A 19,961-nucleotide genomic window follows, 5' to 3' on the forward strand; every position below is an offset into this window, starting at 1 on the left:
TATCAGTTTTAAACGATGAATAAACCGCTTTAAAACTTTTTATTTAACTAATACCTGTCTAGAGTATTTAAAGATAAGTATTCAATGAAATTCAATTTAATGATACTGCGTCAAAAAAACAATGCATAATATTTGCGAATACCCTTTTGATTTTAATTTTTGCTTTTATATAAAAAAAAACTAATCTTAACACTTCGTCAAACTTAAAAAAAAGACTAACATTTTTTAAATAAAAAATTCTAATTTTAATATTAACTTTTAGTATACTTATACATATAAATATGCACATTATTACCTATATTCTTTTCCTCAATATAATTTTCAAATACAAAATATTTCGATACACAAATGCTGTTCGCAGTTTGTCAAACCTCATTTTTGTGAAAATTTGTAATTGTTATAAACAATTTTATCATGATTAGAAAAATAGAACGACGAAAAAGATAAACCAATCAAACTTATTGTGCAGTGCAAAAACTTCTTTTTACGCGTGTGCTTTTTGGCACAATAACAATATCCCTAAATTCTATAGCAGAGCTTCGGTCGACTCTGAAGGGATTATCCTGCCACTGCTTTTGCTAATCCAAACTCACGAGCGAAGGTTGAAGCCGACCCGAATCCTCTTGCGGAAGCGAAAAGAACAAACCAAGTTGAAAACAAAAATAGAACAAATGTGGCAATCAATCAATCAAAGAAGCACATATATTTAAACTTTTAATTTTAAATTACATTGAAAAAAAAACCAAACCTAGTAAATTAAAGATAATATGTAAAGCAAATAATATTAAATTATTAAGTAATTAATTACCAGTAATTATTATTATTATTGTAAATATTTGTATTAATATAAAGAGAGATCAGTCAAATTAATATATATATATTTATTATTAAAAATAATGTGAAATATATGTTAGAATTAAATCAAATTATTATAAGTTAATTAAACAGTTGTATACAAAAATTGTACAATATATCCTATTAAAGAAATTACGTTTTTAAAATTATTATTATTAAAATTTTGGAATTTCTAAAGAATCAGAATATTTTTAAAACACTAATATTTTATAATATTTTTCTTTCGAAGAGGTTTTTAGAGACTGTTTTTTTTTTTGAGATAATGTCGTCGAAGAATCAACATTTTTACTTGTGCGATTAAAAGAATAAAACGATTAAGAAAATAAACCGATTTTTAATTGTGCGATTAAAAAAATAAAACAATTAAGAAAATAAACCAAAGCTCTGCAAAAATCTCACTTTACTTGCGTATATTATAAAATGAATAAAATGTATAAAAATAAAATCTGGGTATAATAAAAAATACTTTTTAAAATAAAAACATAAATACGTGTACTTTTCAGCAGTATTGAATAAACATTTATATGTTAATAAACTATTTATATGTACATACACGCAAAAATATACACACAAATACAAAACACACGAATTTTTACTGGTTAAGAATATATTTCACGGATTTTAAAAATAAAGCTGTTCAATAATATAAATATAAAAATTATATTTATAGTTTAAAGTCTTGATATGTATGTTTTTATAATAGATCACGTAAAATAATAAAGATCTTTATCTTTACATCACGCATTACATATCACGAAATGTGCGAAACGTGTGTATTAAAATTGATATTTGTTTCAAGTTATATATGTAGCATAAAGATACGACTTAGAAAATAGTTTCCAAGCAAATATATATATTTTAAAGCAGCGGTATTTGTAATCAATATTATGTGTACAATAGCCTTGATGATAAAATATTCATATTTGTTTTATTGAGTTGTTAAATATAAAAAAAATAATTTTATGTGTGTGCATACGCGCATTAATTAAAATTAAAACACCAAGATAATAAATAATAAGTAATAAATTAATATTTTTAAATAAATTTTACTTACTAGGTTTTTCATACATGATTACTATGAAAATGACTTAGAAATGCATAGAGTCGCGCATTTTACGTGATTATAAAAATGATAAGTTTGTGTCGCTACAGGATCCATTTATTATTAATCATTGATTATAATTTTAAATATTCGCACAGTTTGACCAGAAAATGTATGTTTATAGACATGTCATTTATTTTCTATTGTGTAATTGAAAATTAGTCGTTTACATATATACATATTTTAATGTTTTATAATTTAAACTTTTGGAAATGTATATGTCATTGTATGTCTCCTGTAAATTCTTCAATTACCAAGTTGTTGACTTCGTGTAGTACGCCTTCACCATTGCTGCCACCTCTGGATAATCTTTAATTTTACTTGCTATATGCATAGAATTATTGTACATCTAAAAATAAAAAAATTATTTTGTTATAATTTGCAACAGACTGTGAATTGTATGGCAGACCCTGAGTCATTTTGATCCGTAGTGAAATTTCTTTTATACGCATCTCCAATATAAAATTACGCATCCAATATAAAATTTTATATTAGAATTAAATTTAATTTTTTATTATATATTTTTCAATTATTTTTATTTTTTAATTACTTTTTATTTTATTTTATTATTTTCTCCTTTAAAAAAAAAATGATACTTTTACGTTATATCATTAAAGGAAAAAAAGTATTCTTAAAATAAAATATTTTTGGACAACAAACATATGTTTGTTTTAATTATTGCATGAGTTTTAAAATAATTTTAAGATATGACCCAGCGTTCACCGTCTAAAAATTATAAAGCTTACAGATAATGCGTACTTACCGTTTGGAATGCTTTTTCTGTCCATGACAGCCCCTAATAAAGAAAAATAATTTCGCTATATTTATGAAATTATATGTTTAATAAAAAGCGCATATAGACACATTCACAAATAATTTACACGATATTTTAAAACACTTAATTGCTATTCGGAAAATTGAAAAAAGAAGGAAAATAAAATTTCTTGCTACGAATTATTAAATTTTGTATAGTAACAAATTCTATATTTTTCGACTAATTGATTTTTCTCAAGAAAAAATATGAAAAAATATATACTAAATTAAAAGTTAATAAAAATACAATTGTAAGTGATAAAAGAGATAGCTTAAGACCACTTCAGCATACATGAAAAATTTCGAATTTTTTATAATTTAATATTAATAAAGCTGAAATATCAAAAACGCTGACAGCTGAGGAGACATTTTTTATGATAATAAATGAACATTGGATCTCTAAAAATGTGAAAAAAGTGATTTTACTATTGCAATTCAAAAACTGTGAAAGTTTTTGTGCATGCGGAGGATATTTATTTATATAATAATATTTTTATTTGGATTTTATATAAAATTTGTATCTTATTTTTAAAAATGTATTAAAATTCTAATTAATTATATAATTCAAAATTATAATTTTTAAGTTAGTATATTAAAATTTTAAATGTTTTTAAATTTTTCCTAAATCGATAATTGGATTGAGCAAAGTTTTCCGATTTTTTAAGGGAAACTTAAGATGAGTTAAATAAAACTTTATTAAACAATATATATTGAAAAAAAGGAGAAAGAGAAAAAGAGATTTATTTTGTTCGATCATCTGTCATTTTCTGTCATCTTTTAGATGTTCTCATTTTAGTAATAAAAATCTGAAAATAAACTTTCTTACTCTCTGTTCGACTTTCAAGCTATTATAATTTCAAACACGATAAACACAGCTGATCTTGTCTCTTTTTCTTCAACGATACATTGAAATGTCAGTTTATGTACGCGCACGGAAAACTAAAGCTAAACTACTCACTTAATGCGATGCTAAAGCTGTCTAGTAAAAGAAAAACGAAGAAACTTTTAGCCAATTCAATTTTTGTGTTAAATATTTAACACATTTATGTGTTAATATAAAATATTGCTGTTGTGTTAATTTGATACATATTTTTAAAATATTAGTTTGACTCTATATTCAGAAATATTTCTAAAAATATTTTTAAACGTGAGAGAAAAAGCGGACACAGAAACACTTTAAAAATATTTCGAAAATTATTTTATCTTATAAGAAACATTTTTAAGAAATTTTAAAAATATTTTGTGCTGTGTGGGTGTAATATCTGTTAAATTTAACACACATTTTTTAACTGTGTAAGGATATACTGTTAATTTATAAAAAAAATCTGAGTACAGAGTTTATGATTAAAGCTTACGCCGAGAATAGTTGGTATGGACAAAGCATACGCTTCGATCGCTTCCTCAGGAGTGACAGGTTTTGCAGGTATAGACATATCTTCCTCGGAGGATGAAGAAGCAGAGGATGATGCCTCAGGAGGAGGCTTCTCAGGAGGAGTCTTCTCGTCAGACTTAGCTGCTCTCGCTTCCACTATAGGAGCTCGCACGATTGCTATAGTGCAGATTATAGCAAGTGCTAATGACAGGCATAACAATCGCATTCTGTGGCGCTTATTGACACTCCAGTTACGTCGACCTACACGTTTCTGAGTTATCGTCACGAACGCGCAGCGCTTATATTGATATGTATATATACTAAAAATACGAACACACTCACAGTTTCGTGTCTAGAAGGAGTACTTATATTCTTTATTACAATTATACATTTTATCATGGCAATATTTTTATTTCTCTTTCACGACACGCACACATTGAAAGAATATTATTTTATATTATGTAATTTACACACAGTAGAAACATTAACATATTATTGTTTTGTCAATTGGATTTAAATGTTAAATTATTAAAAGAACTGATAAAATGTTAAAATAACACAATGTACACCTATTTTTAATTTTACACAATAAATATGTTCTGCTTTATTAGTGACAAGATTTATTTTAAAATTGACAGAAAATGTGGATTTTCTATTTTATATTGTAAGTGGAGATGATAAAATCTAAAATTAGTATATTTTTTGTTAATTTTACACAAAATTTATTTTAAATGATTTGAAGTTTTGCATTTATTTAAATTATGTTAAAATTGTTTATATTATGTTAAATTAACACAAAAATTTCTGTGGACCGTTTGGGACATGTGAAATCTGTTAAATTTAACAGAAATTTTTTAACTGTGCAATAAATGTTTGTAATTGAAAGGTATAGGATGGTTTTACACGAGAAAGAGCTTAAATATAAGCAGAGAAATATTTTTCAAACTTTAAAAAAAAGAAAAAAAAATAAATTTTTTCATTATTAGCGATGAGGTTTCTGATGAAAGAGATATTTTTCAAGCATGATATTGCGTACATAACAAAAAAGAAAATAATATAATTTTCTATTATCCATTTGTACGTATAAATTTTGTCATGGAAATCTTTATTTTACGTGAGAAATGTATAATATTGAAGAAGTGTAATATTTGGCGAAGGCTATATAGGCAATAAATTGTTGCTATATGTATCGTAATACTTTGATACGTAACACGTGAGCATTTTTTAAAGATAGATACACGAACTTTATAGCTGTGTATGAGATAATTCTGGAAAATAAATGTCTTCCTGTGTAGATAGACGTATGTGCTTTGTCGTTGTGTAAGAGAATTATATACTAGATAGATATTTGAATAACGCGAAGCTATATAATGTTATTTCGTCGTGCGTAACTTTAATGTTCGGCACTCGAGGTCTTAACGACCAACATTGTGATTGGATCATTTAATGGCCATTTCAACGTCCATTAATCTCTTTCCGACCTGAAGACAGCAACAATTGCGAATCCTGATGTAATTTGTTATCTCTAATATCCGAAACGAGATATACGGATATGCTCTTATTTGCGTAGCACAACTTGGATGATTTTTAAATTCAATATATGTTACAATAATATCATCATCTGTGTGCATTTAATTTTTTAAAAATTATTCATCTATTTTATATTCCATTTCGATGTTTGTAATAAACGATTGTTTGTTAGCATTAAGAAAGAAAAACAACTTTAATTTATTAATAAAAGAATTGAAATTATAACGAAAAATAATTAATTAATCATTGTTTCATTTTTCTGGATCGATAGAAAAATAAAAATTATTATTAATTAATTATTATTAATTAATCAATTTTCGAAATTATTTATCTATTTTATATTCCATTTCGATGTTTGTAATAAACAATTGTTTGTTAGCATTAAGAAAGAAAAACAACTTTAATTTATTGATAAAAGAATTGAAATTATAACGAAAAATAATTAATTAATCATTGTTCCATTTTTCTGGATCGATAGAAAAATGAAAATTATTATTAATTAATTATTATTAATTAATCAATTTTCAAAATTATTTATCTATTTTATATTCTATTTAGATGTTTGTAATAATGATTATTTATTAGTATTGAAAAAGAAAAACAATTTTAATTTATTAATAATAAATTGAAATTATAACGAAAAATAATTAATGAATAATTGTTCCATTTTCTAGATCGATAGAAAAATGGGACAATTATGATTAATTAATTATTTTTCGCTAATTTCAATTATTTCATTAATAAATTAAATGAAAAATAAAAGTGACTAGAGTTTCAGCGGTGATTTATTTTAAATTTCAGAGAGAGCAGAATTCATAGCGTCGGTCTACCAGTTAGAACTTCACAGCTTCCGGAACCGCCGTCTACCGGAAATGATATGCCGCCACCAATACCACGTCGACATTCTGCTACTCCGGCGGTAACAAATTTTACTTATTTCTGATTGTTGTCCCATAAATTCAGTTTGAACGCGATTTAGATATCCGCATTTACATTATTCGTCTTATTTAAAATGTATCCGTGTTCAAGAGTGTAATTTATTTTGATAAATGCACAGTGTTCTACAAGATATTTTATTCGGCATATATTGTATAACTCGTTTAATATATTTATTATATCTATTTATAAAAGCTAACATAAATTAAAAAATAGTTATGTTACTAATTAAATAGATGTAATAATCTCTCTCGCGTATAAAATTATACATATTATTCGAAGATTTTCTTTCTCTTTGACTTATTCACTATAAATATACCTGAATTATATATATATATATATATGTATAGACAAGTATAAATATTTGTAGATAATATTGGTGTGCACTTTCGCAAAAGAAAATATTAATTATTAATGTATATTTATAGTATGTCAGCTATTTGTTCTGATAAAATACTATATCGGATAATTGAAACATATTAAAGAGAAAGTTGCTGTAATGAATAAAGGGAACAGAAAGGCCAGAGATACTAAAGGGATTTTCGAACTTTGTATCTCCTCCCACGCAGATAAGTTTGGAAAGTTAAGCAACCGCATCGTCAGTATTTTAACGTATATATATACATATATATTATATAATACATACATATGTGTATATAACTTCGACATCTTAAATCAGGCGACTAAAGCCGATAGTTAGCGGTACACCGTTATTTCGTAAATTAATAATCCGGACCCGAAGATTGGCCGCTTAAATTAAAGTTTCTGCACCAAAACGGTTTCTTGCAAAAAGAAAAATTAATTACGATAGAGATATATAGAAGCATGTATCTTATTGCGCAAGAATACGTTATACTTTAATATTGTAACCATGCTAGTTACAAAAATACGCGATAAAAAAGGATTTTTATTCAAAAAATTTATGCTGATTTTAATTGATTTCGACATCTATTTCAGATAAAATTTCAAGATTCTATTTTTTTTTTTAATCAAACATCTTTTAAAATATTTTTCCTTTAAATATATTATTTTTGATACATTTCTGATTTCGAAATATCTCTGATTTGAAATGAAGTTTCTTCATCCTATGTGTGTAAATGTATAATATATCATTGTGCTTTGTTTTTTATTGTCTATAATTTGTACTAAAAATAAGCAATTTATTTATTAGATTATTTAATATTTAATTTATTTAATAGATTTATAATAAAACTTTTGTTGTAATATCATGATTAAAAAACAACAATGAAATACAAGTTTATTTGCTATTTTTATTCTTGTGTGTGAATTTTGTGTTATTACTCATACAGTACAAAAGATTTTTGAAATCTTTTAAAATTATTTCTTAAAAGATAAAATAATTCTCGAAAATATTTTTAAATTCTATATCCGCTTTATGTTTAAAAATAATTTTGAATATAGATTTAAACTAATATTTCAAAAATATGTATCAAATATTTAAAAAAATATTATCTGAGCAATAAAGAACATTTTTAAAAATATTTTTAAAAGTTTTTAAAAATATTCTAATAAATGTTATCACACAAATTTTTTTAAATCATTTAAAAATATTCTTAAAATCATTTTAAAATGTTTTTATGCAATATTTTATAAAAATATTTAGAAACACTTTTTGAAAACATTCATAATATTTTGTGCTGTATGGGTATAGAAAAGAATAGAAGAATTGAAATCTAAAATTTAATTATAATAAATGATAAATGATTTATTGTGCTAATGTGTGTAAATTTTAAAGATAAAGCTTCAAATATAAACGTGATTGAATATACATATATGTAATTATAAAATTTAATGGAAATCAAAGTCTGTATTTTTGATTTTGCATTAACTGAACATCAATAGATCAACATTTATCAATAAATTACGATGACACTCAAAGCTTTCGATAAACGTTAAATGTGCGTTTAAAGCGCTCAAGGTATTAAAGCGTGATTCATGCAAAGATAGTTTGTCGACGATAAATGTTTAGAGCTAATGAACTTGCGTGTTACTTTACGTGTGTCAACAAGCCGATTAAACTTGATGTTTATCTTCTAACGGTGATAAGCGTTGTAACTTTACGCGTAACTTTTGCGTCAATTTACGCAAATCACGTAACTCATTCGCCGGTGAATACCTATTACATAAATGTTGATGTTTTCACCGTAAATTAACAGTTAATTTATCCGAGAGAAAGAATTTTTTCAAAAACAACTCCATAATATGTTTAAAGGTCATTAGATATGAAGAAGTATAAAAGCAAATTTAATTAAGAAAAATTCTGACAAAATATTAACGTGATCCTAAACGTTTTTGAGAAGTCTGTTGTTTTTTTCTTTTTTATCGACAAAATATGAGATTAAATAAATTATAAATCTATTTATTAACTATACAGATTGTTTTTTATCTGAAATTATAACGCTTCATCCTTTCTTAATATTAACAAAGGGCGAAGCGCTCTAATTTCAGGTAAACAACAATCCGTATAGCTAATAAATAGATTTATAGTTTATCTAATCTCACATTTTGTCGATAAAACAAAAAAAAACAACAGATTTCTCAAGAACGTTCAGGATCACCTTAATAATCTTAATTAAAACCTTATATCAAAACTTTAATTCCTAAACGTCCTTTATTGGATTTTCTAACGTGTATTATTCGATGTCGATATAAACCATCCAATTTACACGTATTGTAAATTTTAACAGATAAATCTTGTCACTAATAAAACAGAACATATTTATTGTGTAAAATTATAAATAAATGCACATTGTGTTATTTTTACATTTTTTTTCACTTGTTTTAAATAATTTAACATTTAAGTTTAATTAATAAAACAGTAATATGTTAAATTAACACATGAATGTATTAAATATTTAACACAAAAATTTTAACGGGGATAAAGCATCTATTAAAAATACGAGAAATATTAAAAAATAAGAATTTTATTAAATAATATTTCTATATAATAATATTAAATTAATAAACATTATTTAAACTCTAAAATTCACTTATATTAATCATTTAATAAAAAATATGAAGCGTAAAGACGCTCAGTTTTTAACAAGAAAACACAAATTTTTTTACTGTGTAATAATTGAGATGGAGAGATTTTTTACCGAATAATATCGAAAGAGACGAAAAGAAAGAAAAATCTTCCAATATTTTTAGAAAATGTTGACAACCATGAAGATACAAAGTACCCTATTTTCGACATATATACAGGTAGCACCACCTCCGATTCCGCTGAGACCGCCGGCGATCCCGAAGAGAAGCAAGAATGAGAAACCTATACCCCTACAACCCACAACCAGGCAAGATAGTCAAGTGACTCGTCATAAGACGAGCGATTCTTCGTCCGCATCGAAAATGCTGACTGCGTGGAACAACGTGGATTCTTCCAACGAAAAACTTATAGACTTGGGTCCTTTCAGAGATCAACATCAGAAATCACAGGTAAAGATAGGACGTGAGAATTATTATCGGAAAAATAGCGACAGTTGTGACAAGTCAGTTATAAAAAGAATGAAATTTTTCCGATTGGATGTGTAAATTCGCGATTTTAATACACGCAGCCTAATTTAAATAGAAAAAATAAAGCATCGATTAAAAATACGAGAAATATTAAAAAATAAGAAATTTATTAAATAATATTTCTATATAATAATATTAAATAATGTTTATTAATTTAATATTATTATATAGAAATATTATTTAATAAATTTCTTATTTTTTAATATTTCTCGTTTAATATAATTTTTAATATTTCTCTATTAATATAAATTAATCATTTAATAAAAAATACGAAGCGTAAAGACGCTCAGTTTTTTTTTAAAGTCGATATCTCTATCAATTTGCGTTATATCGTAAACACGAATTGATGAATTAATTTTGTATGAATAGATTTTTATGTCTTTCTTCGTATCTTCATGAATTGCAGAATTACTTGTTAAGTTACGGCGAGAAGAACGAGGAGGAAATGAACGAGTGCAACGATTTTGTGGTCGACTTCGAGCGAGCGAATTTTCAGGAAGGTCGTAAACTCGCGCAAAACTCGAGCTTCGAGGAGCTGCAGAAGGCCTCGTTGGATCTCGAGAAGAGGCTGCACGAGAGAATTGTTAAGAGAGTCGAAGCAAGATTCGAGGACTCGAACGGCCGAATGGATCCACAACGACAAGGGTCAGCTATTATTTCGCGGCCTAATAGGTAATTGCATGTTTTTTTTTAAATATACAGAGTGTGCTAGGGTGTAGAAAATAAAATTAATCAGCTGTCATTTTTTAATGCATGCAGTTACTGAGAAAAAGAATTGTGTTGAAAAGAGGAAAATCTACAGTTTTTAATGGATAAATAAAATGTTTTTGTATATCAGTTTATCTTATTTTGATAAAAAATAATGAAAAAAATGCTGATAATCATATAAACTTATGATAAATATTTTTTACAGTGCAAGATTTAATAGCAGCTGTTAAAAAGATCGTCAATAATATGAAAAATGACATGTTGGAAAAAGTTTTTACGGGGTTTCGTAAAAGAATAGAATTTTGTGTACAAACACATTTTATTTATATCCATTAAAAATTGTAGACTTTCTTCTCTTTAACACAATTTTTGTTTTCTCAATAACTGAATGCATTAAAAAATGACAGCTGATTAATTTCAGCAATTTTCTATGGGCAGTGTTGTGCTTAGATGGTTTTAAAATTAGCTAAAGATGAGATAAAAATATATAAATTTATCTTAAATAAGATAAAGATAATTTTGTTTTAAATATATCTAGATAAAAGATAAAAATTTATATAACAATTTATTTAGATAATTTCAAGATAATATTATTTTTACGATCGCTTATGTAAACAATTATAAAAAAAATGTAAATTGTAAATGGGACATAAAAATACATTTATATTTTTATTTATGTTAAAGTTTTTTTATCACTTACTGCTTAAGTTCTACTACAAAAGTATTTTTGTGTGCTATAACTCTAAACCAAATTATCTGAACATTATTCTAGATAATTTAGTAAAGATAATACTTTTTTTTATCTAAGATGTAAATATAAATAATAAGATAATCCATATTTTTATTATCTATATAAAGATATAAAATAATGCCAAAATTTAATCTAGATGATCATCTATTTAATTTTATTTAGATAACAGCAAACATCGCTTATGGAAGACTCTGTGTTATTATAACATATACAACTCTCTCTACATTTTTCTCGTAATCTTGTGAAAAGATAATTGCACGGTGCAGTTTTTATCGTTCTGCTCCGTGCATCATATCGCGCAAATACGTAATAATGCAATGTTATCAGGCTTATACATACATATACATATATACATGTATATAGGATCCGTCATATTTAACGCCGAGTACGAGTTATGAGACACTCTACGTTAAAACTACTTGAATGCAGGATTTTCCCGCGTTTCACTAGCGTGAAGCACGCTTGCATTTCTCTCTCTCTTTCCTTCTTTCGAAAGTCTGCGCCGATTTGAAGCAAGATATTACGGACGATTACGCTTACGATAGGTTCGTTAAACGAAGCGTAAGTTTAGACTTTATTTCGACGCACGAAAGAATAATATCGGGTATTCTAGCAACCACCAACGCATTTTTCCTTTCTGTTTTTAAATCTCTCGTAGTTGGAAATAAAAATCGCATATTATAAAACAATTAGAAGAAAGCTTTAACACCTAATGAAACACTTTCAGTTATTATAATAAATTTATTATTTTACAACATTTTTTTAGAATATAAAAATGTGTGATGATTGTGTCTTAAACAAGACAAGTGTAATAAATATAATTAATAATTCGTAATAAAAATAATAAATAAATAATAAATAATAATAATAAAATTATAATATATTATAATTAAATAATAATTTATTAATAAAATTATAATATATTATAATTAAATAATAATTTATTAATAAAATTATAATATATTATAATTAAATAATAATTTATTAATAAAATAATAATAAAATTAATTTTCGAGGTACTAATTGTTTGAGCTTTCTCAATTGTAAAAAAAAAAGCAATATTTTTATCTCAGTCAGTGTTTTGACAAATGATTAATTGATAATTATAAATCTAACAATCCCAATAATTTTGCGAACAAGTTATCGATAAATATCTAAAAATCATCTGAATTACCTCGGGAAATTTTGTTTCCTTTTCGTATAGGCAGCAATTGTCAAAATTCACGAGAGAGAATGAATCCAGCAGCTGTGAGCCGGAGTCATGCGAGGGCAAGTCTAGAGAAGAAACGTCATTACCGCGAAGGGAGATCTTTCCGAAAGACGAGTCGAAGTACGCGATGATTTTGGCAGCCGGTCGCGAGCGGAGATCAAAGTTCGAGGAGCTGCAGGCGGCCTCGAAGAATCTAGAGAGACGTTTGCACGAGGACGACGATTATCGTCGACGTCAGGAGATGGAGAGATGGCTGAACAAGGACAAGCCACCCAGGTGCTACAAGTACTCAAAACTTTGCCTCTATTTTACCCTCGCCATTTTTAATTCACAATTGCACAGATTATAATTGACCTGCAGAGTGAATATTCAAGCGACTATTTGTATTGCATTTACACAAGGTTGGGTAAGTTAATGATTTTTTTTAAACTAACAATAAGTTAAATTAAAGTTAGTTGCTTATAAAATTAATTTAGTTAATTTTAAAAAATATTATTTATATTAAATTAGAATTTTGTTTGTTAATTCTATTAAAATTTATAATAACAAATAACGAAGAAATATTGATTTTCATGTAGAAATATATTTTTTGGTAATTACAATTGATGACAAATGAGTATAAAAATTAATAATACTTTAATTTAAAAATACGTTTATAACTTATAAAAAAAACAATAATAATATTCAGAGAAAAATTACCTTAGGAAAAAAGTTAATAAGTTTAAGGTGAAAAATGTGTTAAATATTTGACACCAAAATTTTAACGGGGACCGTTTTTAACAAAAAAAAAACACATTTTTCTGCTGTGTAGTTGTTATCCAACCCTGCATTTACATATATATACAGTTGAAAATTGTCTGTTTTTAAGTTAGATATCACCGGTTATATTATAAAATAAAAAATCAACATTTTTTTTGTAAATTTTAACAGATAAATCCTATCTAATAAAACAAAATATATTTATTGTACAAAATTAAAAATAGATGCACATTGTGTTATTTTTACATTGTTTTAATAATTTAAAATTCAAGTTCAATTATAACACATGAGTATTACATATTCAACACAAAAATTGTCACGGGGACCGTTTTTAACAAGAAAACACAAATTTGTCTGCTGTGTATAGGTACGAGGACCTGGAAGGTATCCAACAGGAACTTGACAGACGTTTCCACGGCGAGCAGAGGTCATTGGAGCAGCAACAGCAGCATCCAATAACACGAAGCAAATACGAGAGCGATATGGAAAGGGCCAGGAGTATTCTACAACATAATCTTAGGAAGGAGCGAGGCGGCGAGAAACTCGAGAAATTGCCGAAGGCAACGCAGACGAATCTACCGCCACCTCTGAGCGCCATTTGTCAGAACCCAGTACCGAAACCTATCAGTGTCCGACAGGACAGTAACGTTTCCTCGGATAGTTTTAGTCAGACCAGCTCGCCCAGCTACACCAGCAAGACAATGGAAGCACCACTTCTGCCTCAGAGACACGGCAAAGTCCCAGGTACGTTTAGTTCGCGAAGCTTCACCGAGCGATTGTCTCGTTACGGAACGTTGCCGAAGAAGTCATTAGCAAATGGACCAGTAGTTACTTTGTGAAACGGGAAATATTTTTGACATGCGCAGAAAAGAATTTTTGTCTCTCGCAATGATTTTTCAGATTTTATAATAAAATTAATTTTAGAATCGGATATAATGTTAATTTTTTTAGAAAGCTATATTAATTGTTTCATTTTATTAAGTTTGTAAATAAATCTTTTGTAAATTAATCTCGTGGTAAAGCTTAAAATGTCGTACAAAAAATACTACATTTTGGAGAAAATATTTCTATGTCAAAAGATTTTTCCACGAAATTACTCGTAATACATTACAGTTGTAGCTCTACAAGATGGACATGACCTAATGCTTTGAGGCAATACTTCGCATAGTTGTCCAAATATTCAAAGCACTCTATGACTGCAACCAACATACTTTAGACATAAATTATATTTTTAGAATTTTTATAAAATTTCTAAAATATATATATATTTTTAAATTACATACACATTATAATAATCAAATATATGTATTAACATATCAAATTAATATTTCATATATATATATTTTAATTACATAATCACATTTCATTATATATATATATATATATATATATATATATATATATATAATAAAATATAGTTATGCAATTAAAAAAAATATGTATAAAATATTGGTTTAGAGTTTAGAGCATTAGTAATAAAAATTAATTTTAAATAGAGGCTTATAAGATAAGAGGGAGATGTATTCTATATTTCTGTTTTTAAAGTATTTTGCATAATATGTAAAATTGGAATTTCTTTAGTATATTTTATTCCCTTCGCGAAGCTCGAGGCTGCTCCTTGAAAATGACAGATAAATGCTGTCACAAAACGTGACACAATCGCACGCTAGAAACGAGACGAAAGTTTATTTTTCCCCTCCTGTCTGTTCGACGTCATCTTGATATCATTTATTCTGTACATCTCGTTGCTGCATTATAACATTTTGTTAAATCTATTTATCCGAAACAAATGAGAGAGATAAAAAGTAAAGTTTTCAATCAGAGAGAAAATTCAATCTGTGAAAAATTTAATGTAAATTTTACTCTGTACCCTTTTATGTGCGTGTTTCCACAATTTTCAAAATTTATTTAAAAATTTATACACTGAAAAAAGAATTCTCAAAATAATAAATATTTTTATTTCAATACTGCCTTATAAATCATTTATTTGAAACATAAATATTTATCTGTTTTGAAAAACATTTTCTTAAATCAAATAAATATTTTTCAGATCAAATCAATATTATCAGTTTCAAATAAATGATTTATTAGACAGTATTGTAATAAATATTTTTTCAAATTTAATACATTTTTTCAGTGTATTCTGAAAATATTGTAAATTACTGACAAATCGATTGCTCGAGATGAAGAAGACGCAAAACGACCTCGTTCTTAACGATTTTCAGACAGAGCTTTGGTGTCGGAGCCTGATAACTCATCCGGCAGACCGATAACGAAGTCGACGAGCACGCCGGCCAGTTTGCAGACCATCGTCAGAATGCACGCCGGAAACAACGGCTCCTTGCATCACAAAGTAAGTAAGTCGCAAATGTAACGCCACCCGTTAATATAAAAGGGGAACGAGATCAAAATATCTCATTTCAAATAATGCATCGCCTTAATATTTTTCGAGTAAGACTTCACAGTAGAAAAATGTGTTTTCTTGTTAAAAACGGTTCCTGTTAAAATTTTTGTGTTAAATATTTAACACATTTATGTGATAATTTAACATATTACTGTTTTGTTAATTAAATGTTAAATTATTAAAATAACTAAAAAAATGCAAAAATGACGCAATGTGCATCTATTTTTAATTTTACACAATAAATATGTTCTGCTTTATTAGTGACAAGATTTATCTGTTAAAATTTGCAGAAAAATGTGGATTTTCTATTTTACAATATAAGTGGGGTGATAAAATCTAAAATTAACATATTTTTTGTTAATTTTTACATTAAAAGTATATTAATTTGACACAAAATTTATTTTAAATTATTTGAAGTTTTGCATTTATTTTGTGTTAAAATATTAACACAATATTTGTGTCGTTATTTAACATATCCATATATTATGTTAAATTAACACAAAAATTTCTGTGGGTCGTTTAGGACATGTGATATTTGTTAAATTTAATAAAAATTCTTCATCTGTGTTTCATTGAAAAATATTTTGTACAGAAATTGTGGGCTTTCGAGAGAGACATTTTGTCGTAAACATAGTTTTATTCCAATTAGAGACATTATATAAATTATAAATTTTTTTTAATCAAACGAGTATATTTTTAACACCGATTGGTTTATTTTATTATTCTATGTAGAAAATGATTAAAGTAAGATTATCAAAAAATGAATGTATTACAAGATATTTTATATATTTCTTTTTTTCAAAATGTGTCAGAATAAATTTATGCAAGAAAATTATGATTCCGTTTAAAAAAATAATAACTTCAAAATAAAAAAATATATCCACTTAGAATAAAACTGCTTACAACAAGATGTCCTCGAAATCCTACAACTTTTATATAAACCTTTTTCGATGGAAGCATTAGTTTTCGTAAATTAATGATTTATATAGAGTATCCTGTACATTAATTATTATAGATATACTCTGATTTAATTAAATAAATAAATAGGGCTTTTTCTCGAATTTTTACAACTTGCGAAATTAAAAGCAATTAAATCTCTATGAAAAATCTATGCAAATCTCTCGACATAGCTTGTATTACGTTCTATTTTTCTGTTACTAACGTCGTAGTGTATTTTGCGAACGAATGTTCTGAATTCCTGATGTGTCTGCCTGTCCGCTCAGATAATCAAGGACATGACTAGCAGCCACTACGTGACTACGGGAAGACTGCGTTTCAGATTTATACAGGTTCTGCTTAATGCCATTGCCCTCCTGGTTATTGCCGGCGGTTTAGCCGCATACTTTAAAAGTGAGTTTATAAAATTAATATTTTATAAAATTAATAATTTTATTAAAATGAGTTTATAATCATATATTACACGAAAGCTGTTTTCCTTTCCTTATTTCTTCTCTTCGATAATTCAAATATTTTCTATGCAATATATACGGAGAGAATTTTCTCTTAGAATTTACCCTGAAAATCGTGGGATAATATGGTATTGGAAGAATTTTATACGAATTTTTCTGATTAATATTTACTACAATAAAAATATTAATATTTATCATAATAAAATATAAAATATGTTTGATTAATTTTATTATGTATATATAGTAAAATTTATATGTACATATTAATACTTTTTATTTTGTGGTAAATATTAATCAAAGAAACCCTTACAAAAAGTTCTTCCAATACCATATTGTCCTACAATTACCATAATTTTCAAGATAAATTCAAAGAGAAAATTCTCTCTGCGTAGCGTACTATAAAAAAATTATTCAAACTTGAAAAACCGATTAAATATTATAATCAAGCATTAATGAATTAAAGTACCGTTACATTTTCCTCTTCTCCAAACTCTGGGTATAAATAAAATCGGCGAAGTAAAAATCGCGAAAAACATTGAACATACTGCGCGGTATCTGACCGAAATTAACACGATTGTTCTCGCGTCTCTAAACACTTTAATTCGCATGTATGTGCGGAACAACGTGGCTTCGCACAACCGAAAGATCAATAGCAGCACGAGTCTCACGATCCATTTGATTCCAAATGTTAACGTTAGCTCCTAGCAACAGATGCACGACATGTTTCTCGTTTATAATTTTATGTCATTTTTTTCTTTTACATAAAATATAATATATTCCATTCAATGCACCTTGAATTTGCAATCGACAAATTAATCCTCGAAAGCGACGATTGGTTTTTTTTCGAAGAAAAAATAATTCAAAAATAAAATCACATAATATCTTTGTACGGAACAAGTACGTGAAATTATTTGTGTCGATAATCGACGAGCCAAAAAAAAAAAAATAATAATTTTAAGATCATCGGCATTTATCTGCGGACTGTTAAATAATTTTTTCCAATGTTAATGCATTTTATTTTTTCTAATATTTTTATGTATTTTATTCTTTCATATATTTTAATGTATATATTTATTAATGTATATGACTATTCTATTTTTCTGCAATTGCACAATCTAAAGTAACGCGCATATGTACACACACCAAGTGATAATATTTGCGAATATCTCGGCGTCGAGTGCCGTCGCGTGTCTCTGCGGATGACATGATAATAATTACGAAAGTTTACGAAACACACACATGCATACACGTCTCTTGGATTATACTAGACACTTTAATATGACTAATGTACGAGTATCGATATTTTTATTTCTTGCTTGAGTCGACGATTTAATTTATATTCAAGTAATTTGAATAATGATACATAAAATAAAAAATAAACGATGACAGACAATAAATATATTGTACTGATTTGCGTTTTAACGAATATTCTCTTGGATTTTGATTGTATAAGTAATTTTTTTTTTTTTTTCATTAATTAGCATATTTTAAAGGTGACTTAAAAAACGAAACTACAGCTGTCATCCCGATACCTGAACCCCCGGTTATATTAATAGAGGGCAAGAATCCAGCCCCAGGAATATGTCTACCCATCATCGTGACCTTTTGTAAGCAGCATAAGGTAACCGTCATATTTTGATCTAAATGTATATTCATGAGAGACTTAATATTAAATTTTAATTTGTTCAAGTAATCCAATCAATAATCCAAATTAAACAATTATTATATGTAATCAGGATTATTTTAATTAATTAATAATATATATCAGTGTAGAATTAATCGACGCAAAGTAATCAATTAACACGATTTATCAAATTGTGATTGATGTAATTGATTAAGTGTTAATCGATTTTTAGAATTAGTATATCTGACGGATGAATGTATTGTAATGTGTTATTACAGAAAAAACTTGTAATGTATTTATTCGCGTCACATATATTAATTTCAAAACGATTAAATTATTCAATTAATATTTAATTAATTACATTAATGATGACTTGATAAATCAATGATAAATCAATATGCAAAGAGTATGAAGATTCCTTTTCAGAAAGTGCATGAAAAGAGAAGACATTTTATGAAAAATATTAATTTCACCAGTATATATTTAATGTAAAATGTGATGTGAATTAACATGTCATACAAATAAGTGAACAAATTTGTTGGCATTGTTTTTATGTATTGTGTAGTATTTTTCTCCGTCGAATATTTAATATTTAATGTTTTTATTAAATTTTAAATATTAAATATAAAATAATAAAAAATAAAATAAAATTATATATATTTAATATTGTAAACTCACATAATGTCTTACATGATATATTGAATTAAATAATATTTTACATAAAGTTTCTCTCTCACTCTCTTTCTTTTGTAATGCAATTTGTCAAAGAAGAATCTTCTTTGTATCGATAAAAATATTCTTTGTATTAATATGTACAAAATTCAATTATATTATGACTTTGTTTTAATGCGAAGCTTATGTAAAGGATACTTTAGATTTACATCAATAATCTTTCTCTACGAGCTAATCTCAAGAATAAACGTGTCTAATATTTTCATATTATGGGCACGTAAT

The 19,961-nt window shown here is 26.4% G+C and overlaps 2 protein-coding genes across 5 annotated transcripts in view; one reads left to right on the forward strand and one right to left on the reverse strand.

The window, feature by feature from the left end:
• The window catches only part of LOC114938341 (corin serine peptidase), a 56,654-nt gene that overhangs the window by 18,528 nt on the left and 18,165 nt on the right, over positions 1 to 19,961 (forward strand). For 2 of the 4 annotated variants that reach the window (XM_029312252.2, XM_085483413.1), the window contains exons 3-10: positions 6,474 to 6,591; positions 9,834 to 10,064; positions 10,549 to 10,814; positions 12,806 to 13,096; positions 13,938 to 14,314; positions 15,796 to 15,923; positions 17,198 to 17,324; positions 18,865 to 19,004. In XM_029312252.2, coding sequence (XP_029168085.2) covers positions 6,474 to 6,591; positions 9,834 to 10,064; positions 10,549 to 10,814; positions 12,806 to 13,096; positions 13,938 to 14,314; positions 15,796 to 15,923; positions 17,198 to 17,324; positions 18,865 to 19,004 — 1,678 coding nt within the window. The remainder of the gene's footprint in view (positions 1 to 6,473; positions 6,592 to 9,833; positions 10,065 to 10,548; positions 10,815 to 12,805; positions 13,097 to 13,937; positions 14,315 to 15,795; positions 15,924 to 17,197; positions 17,325 to 18,864; positions 19,005 to 19,961) is intronic. The other 2 variants (XM_085483415.1, XM_085483417.1) reach the window with 1 other exon arrangement.
• On the reverse strand, positions 2,071 to 4,454 carry LOC114938350 (uncharacterized). The gene is made up of 3 exons (XM_029312265.2): positions 4,126 to 4,454; positions 2,721 to 2,753; positions 2,071 to 2,306 (listed from the first exon to the last, which is right to left on the reverse strand). The coding sequence occupies exons 1-3, from the start codon at positions 4,366 to 4,368 to the stop codon at positions 2,208 to 2,210; spliced, it is 375 nt and encodes a 124-aa protein (XP_029168098.1). The 5' UTR covers positions 4,369 to 4,454; the 3' UTR covers positions 2,071 to 2,207.

This window comes from Nylanderia fulva, unplaced genomic scaffold (genome assembly GCF_048542155.1).
Source record: "Nylanderia fulva isolate GAGA-0341 unplaced genomic scaffold, ASM4854215v1 Scaffold10, whole genome shotgun sequence".
NCBI classification, from domain to species: domain Eukaryota; kingdom Metazoa; phylum Arthropoda; class Insecta; order Hymenoptera; family Formicidae; genus Nylanderia; species Nylanderia fulva.

Coding starts and splice junctions, on each gene's coding strand:
- LOC114938350 (XM_029312265.2), bottom strand. CDS start 4,368: ATGCGATTGTTATGCCTGTCATTAGCACTTGCTATAATCTGCACTATA. Junction 2,754..4,125: donor CCATACCAACTATTCTCGGC/GTAAGCTTTAAT, acceptor TTTCTTTATTAG/GGGCTGTCATGGACAGAAAA. Junction 2,307..2,720: donor CAGAAAAAGCATTCCAAACG/GTAAGTACGCAT, acceptor TTTTATTTTTAG/ATGTACAATAATTCTATGCA.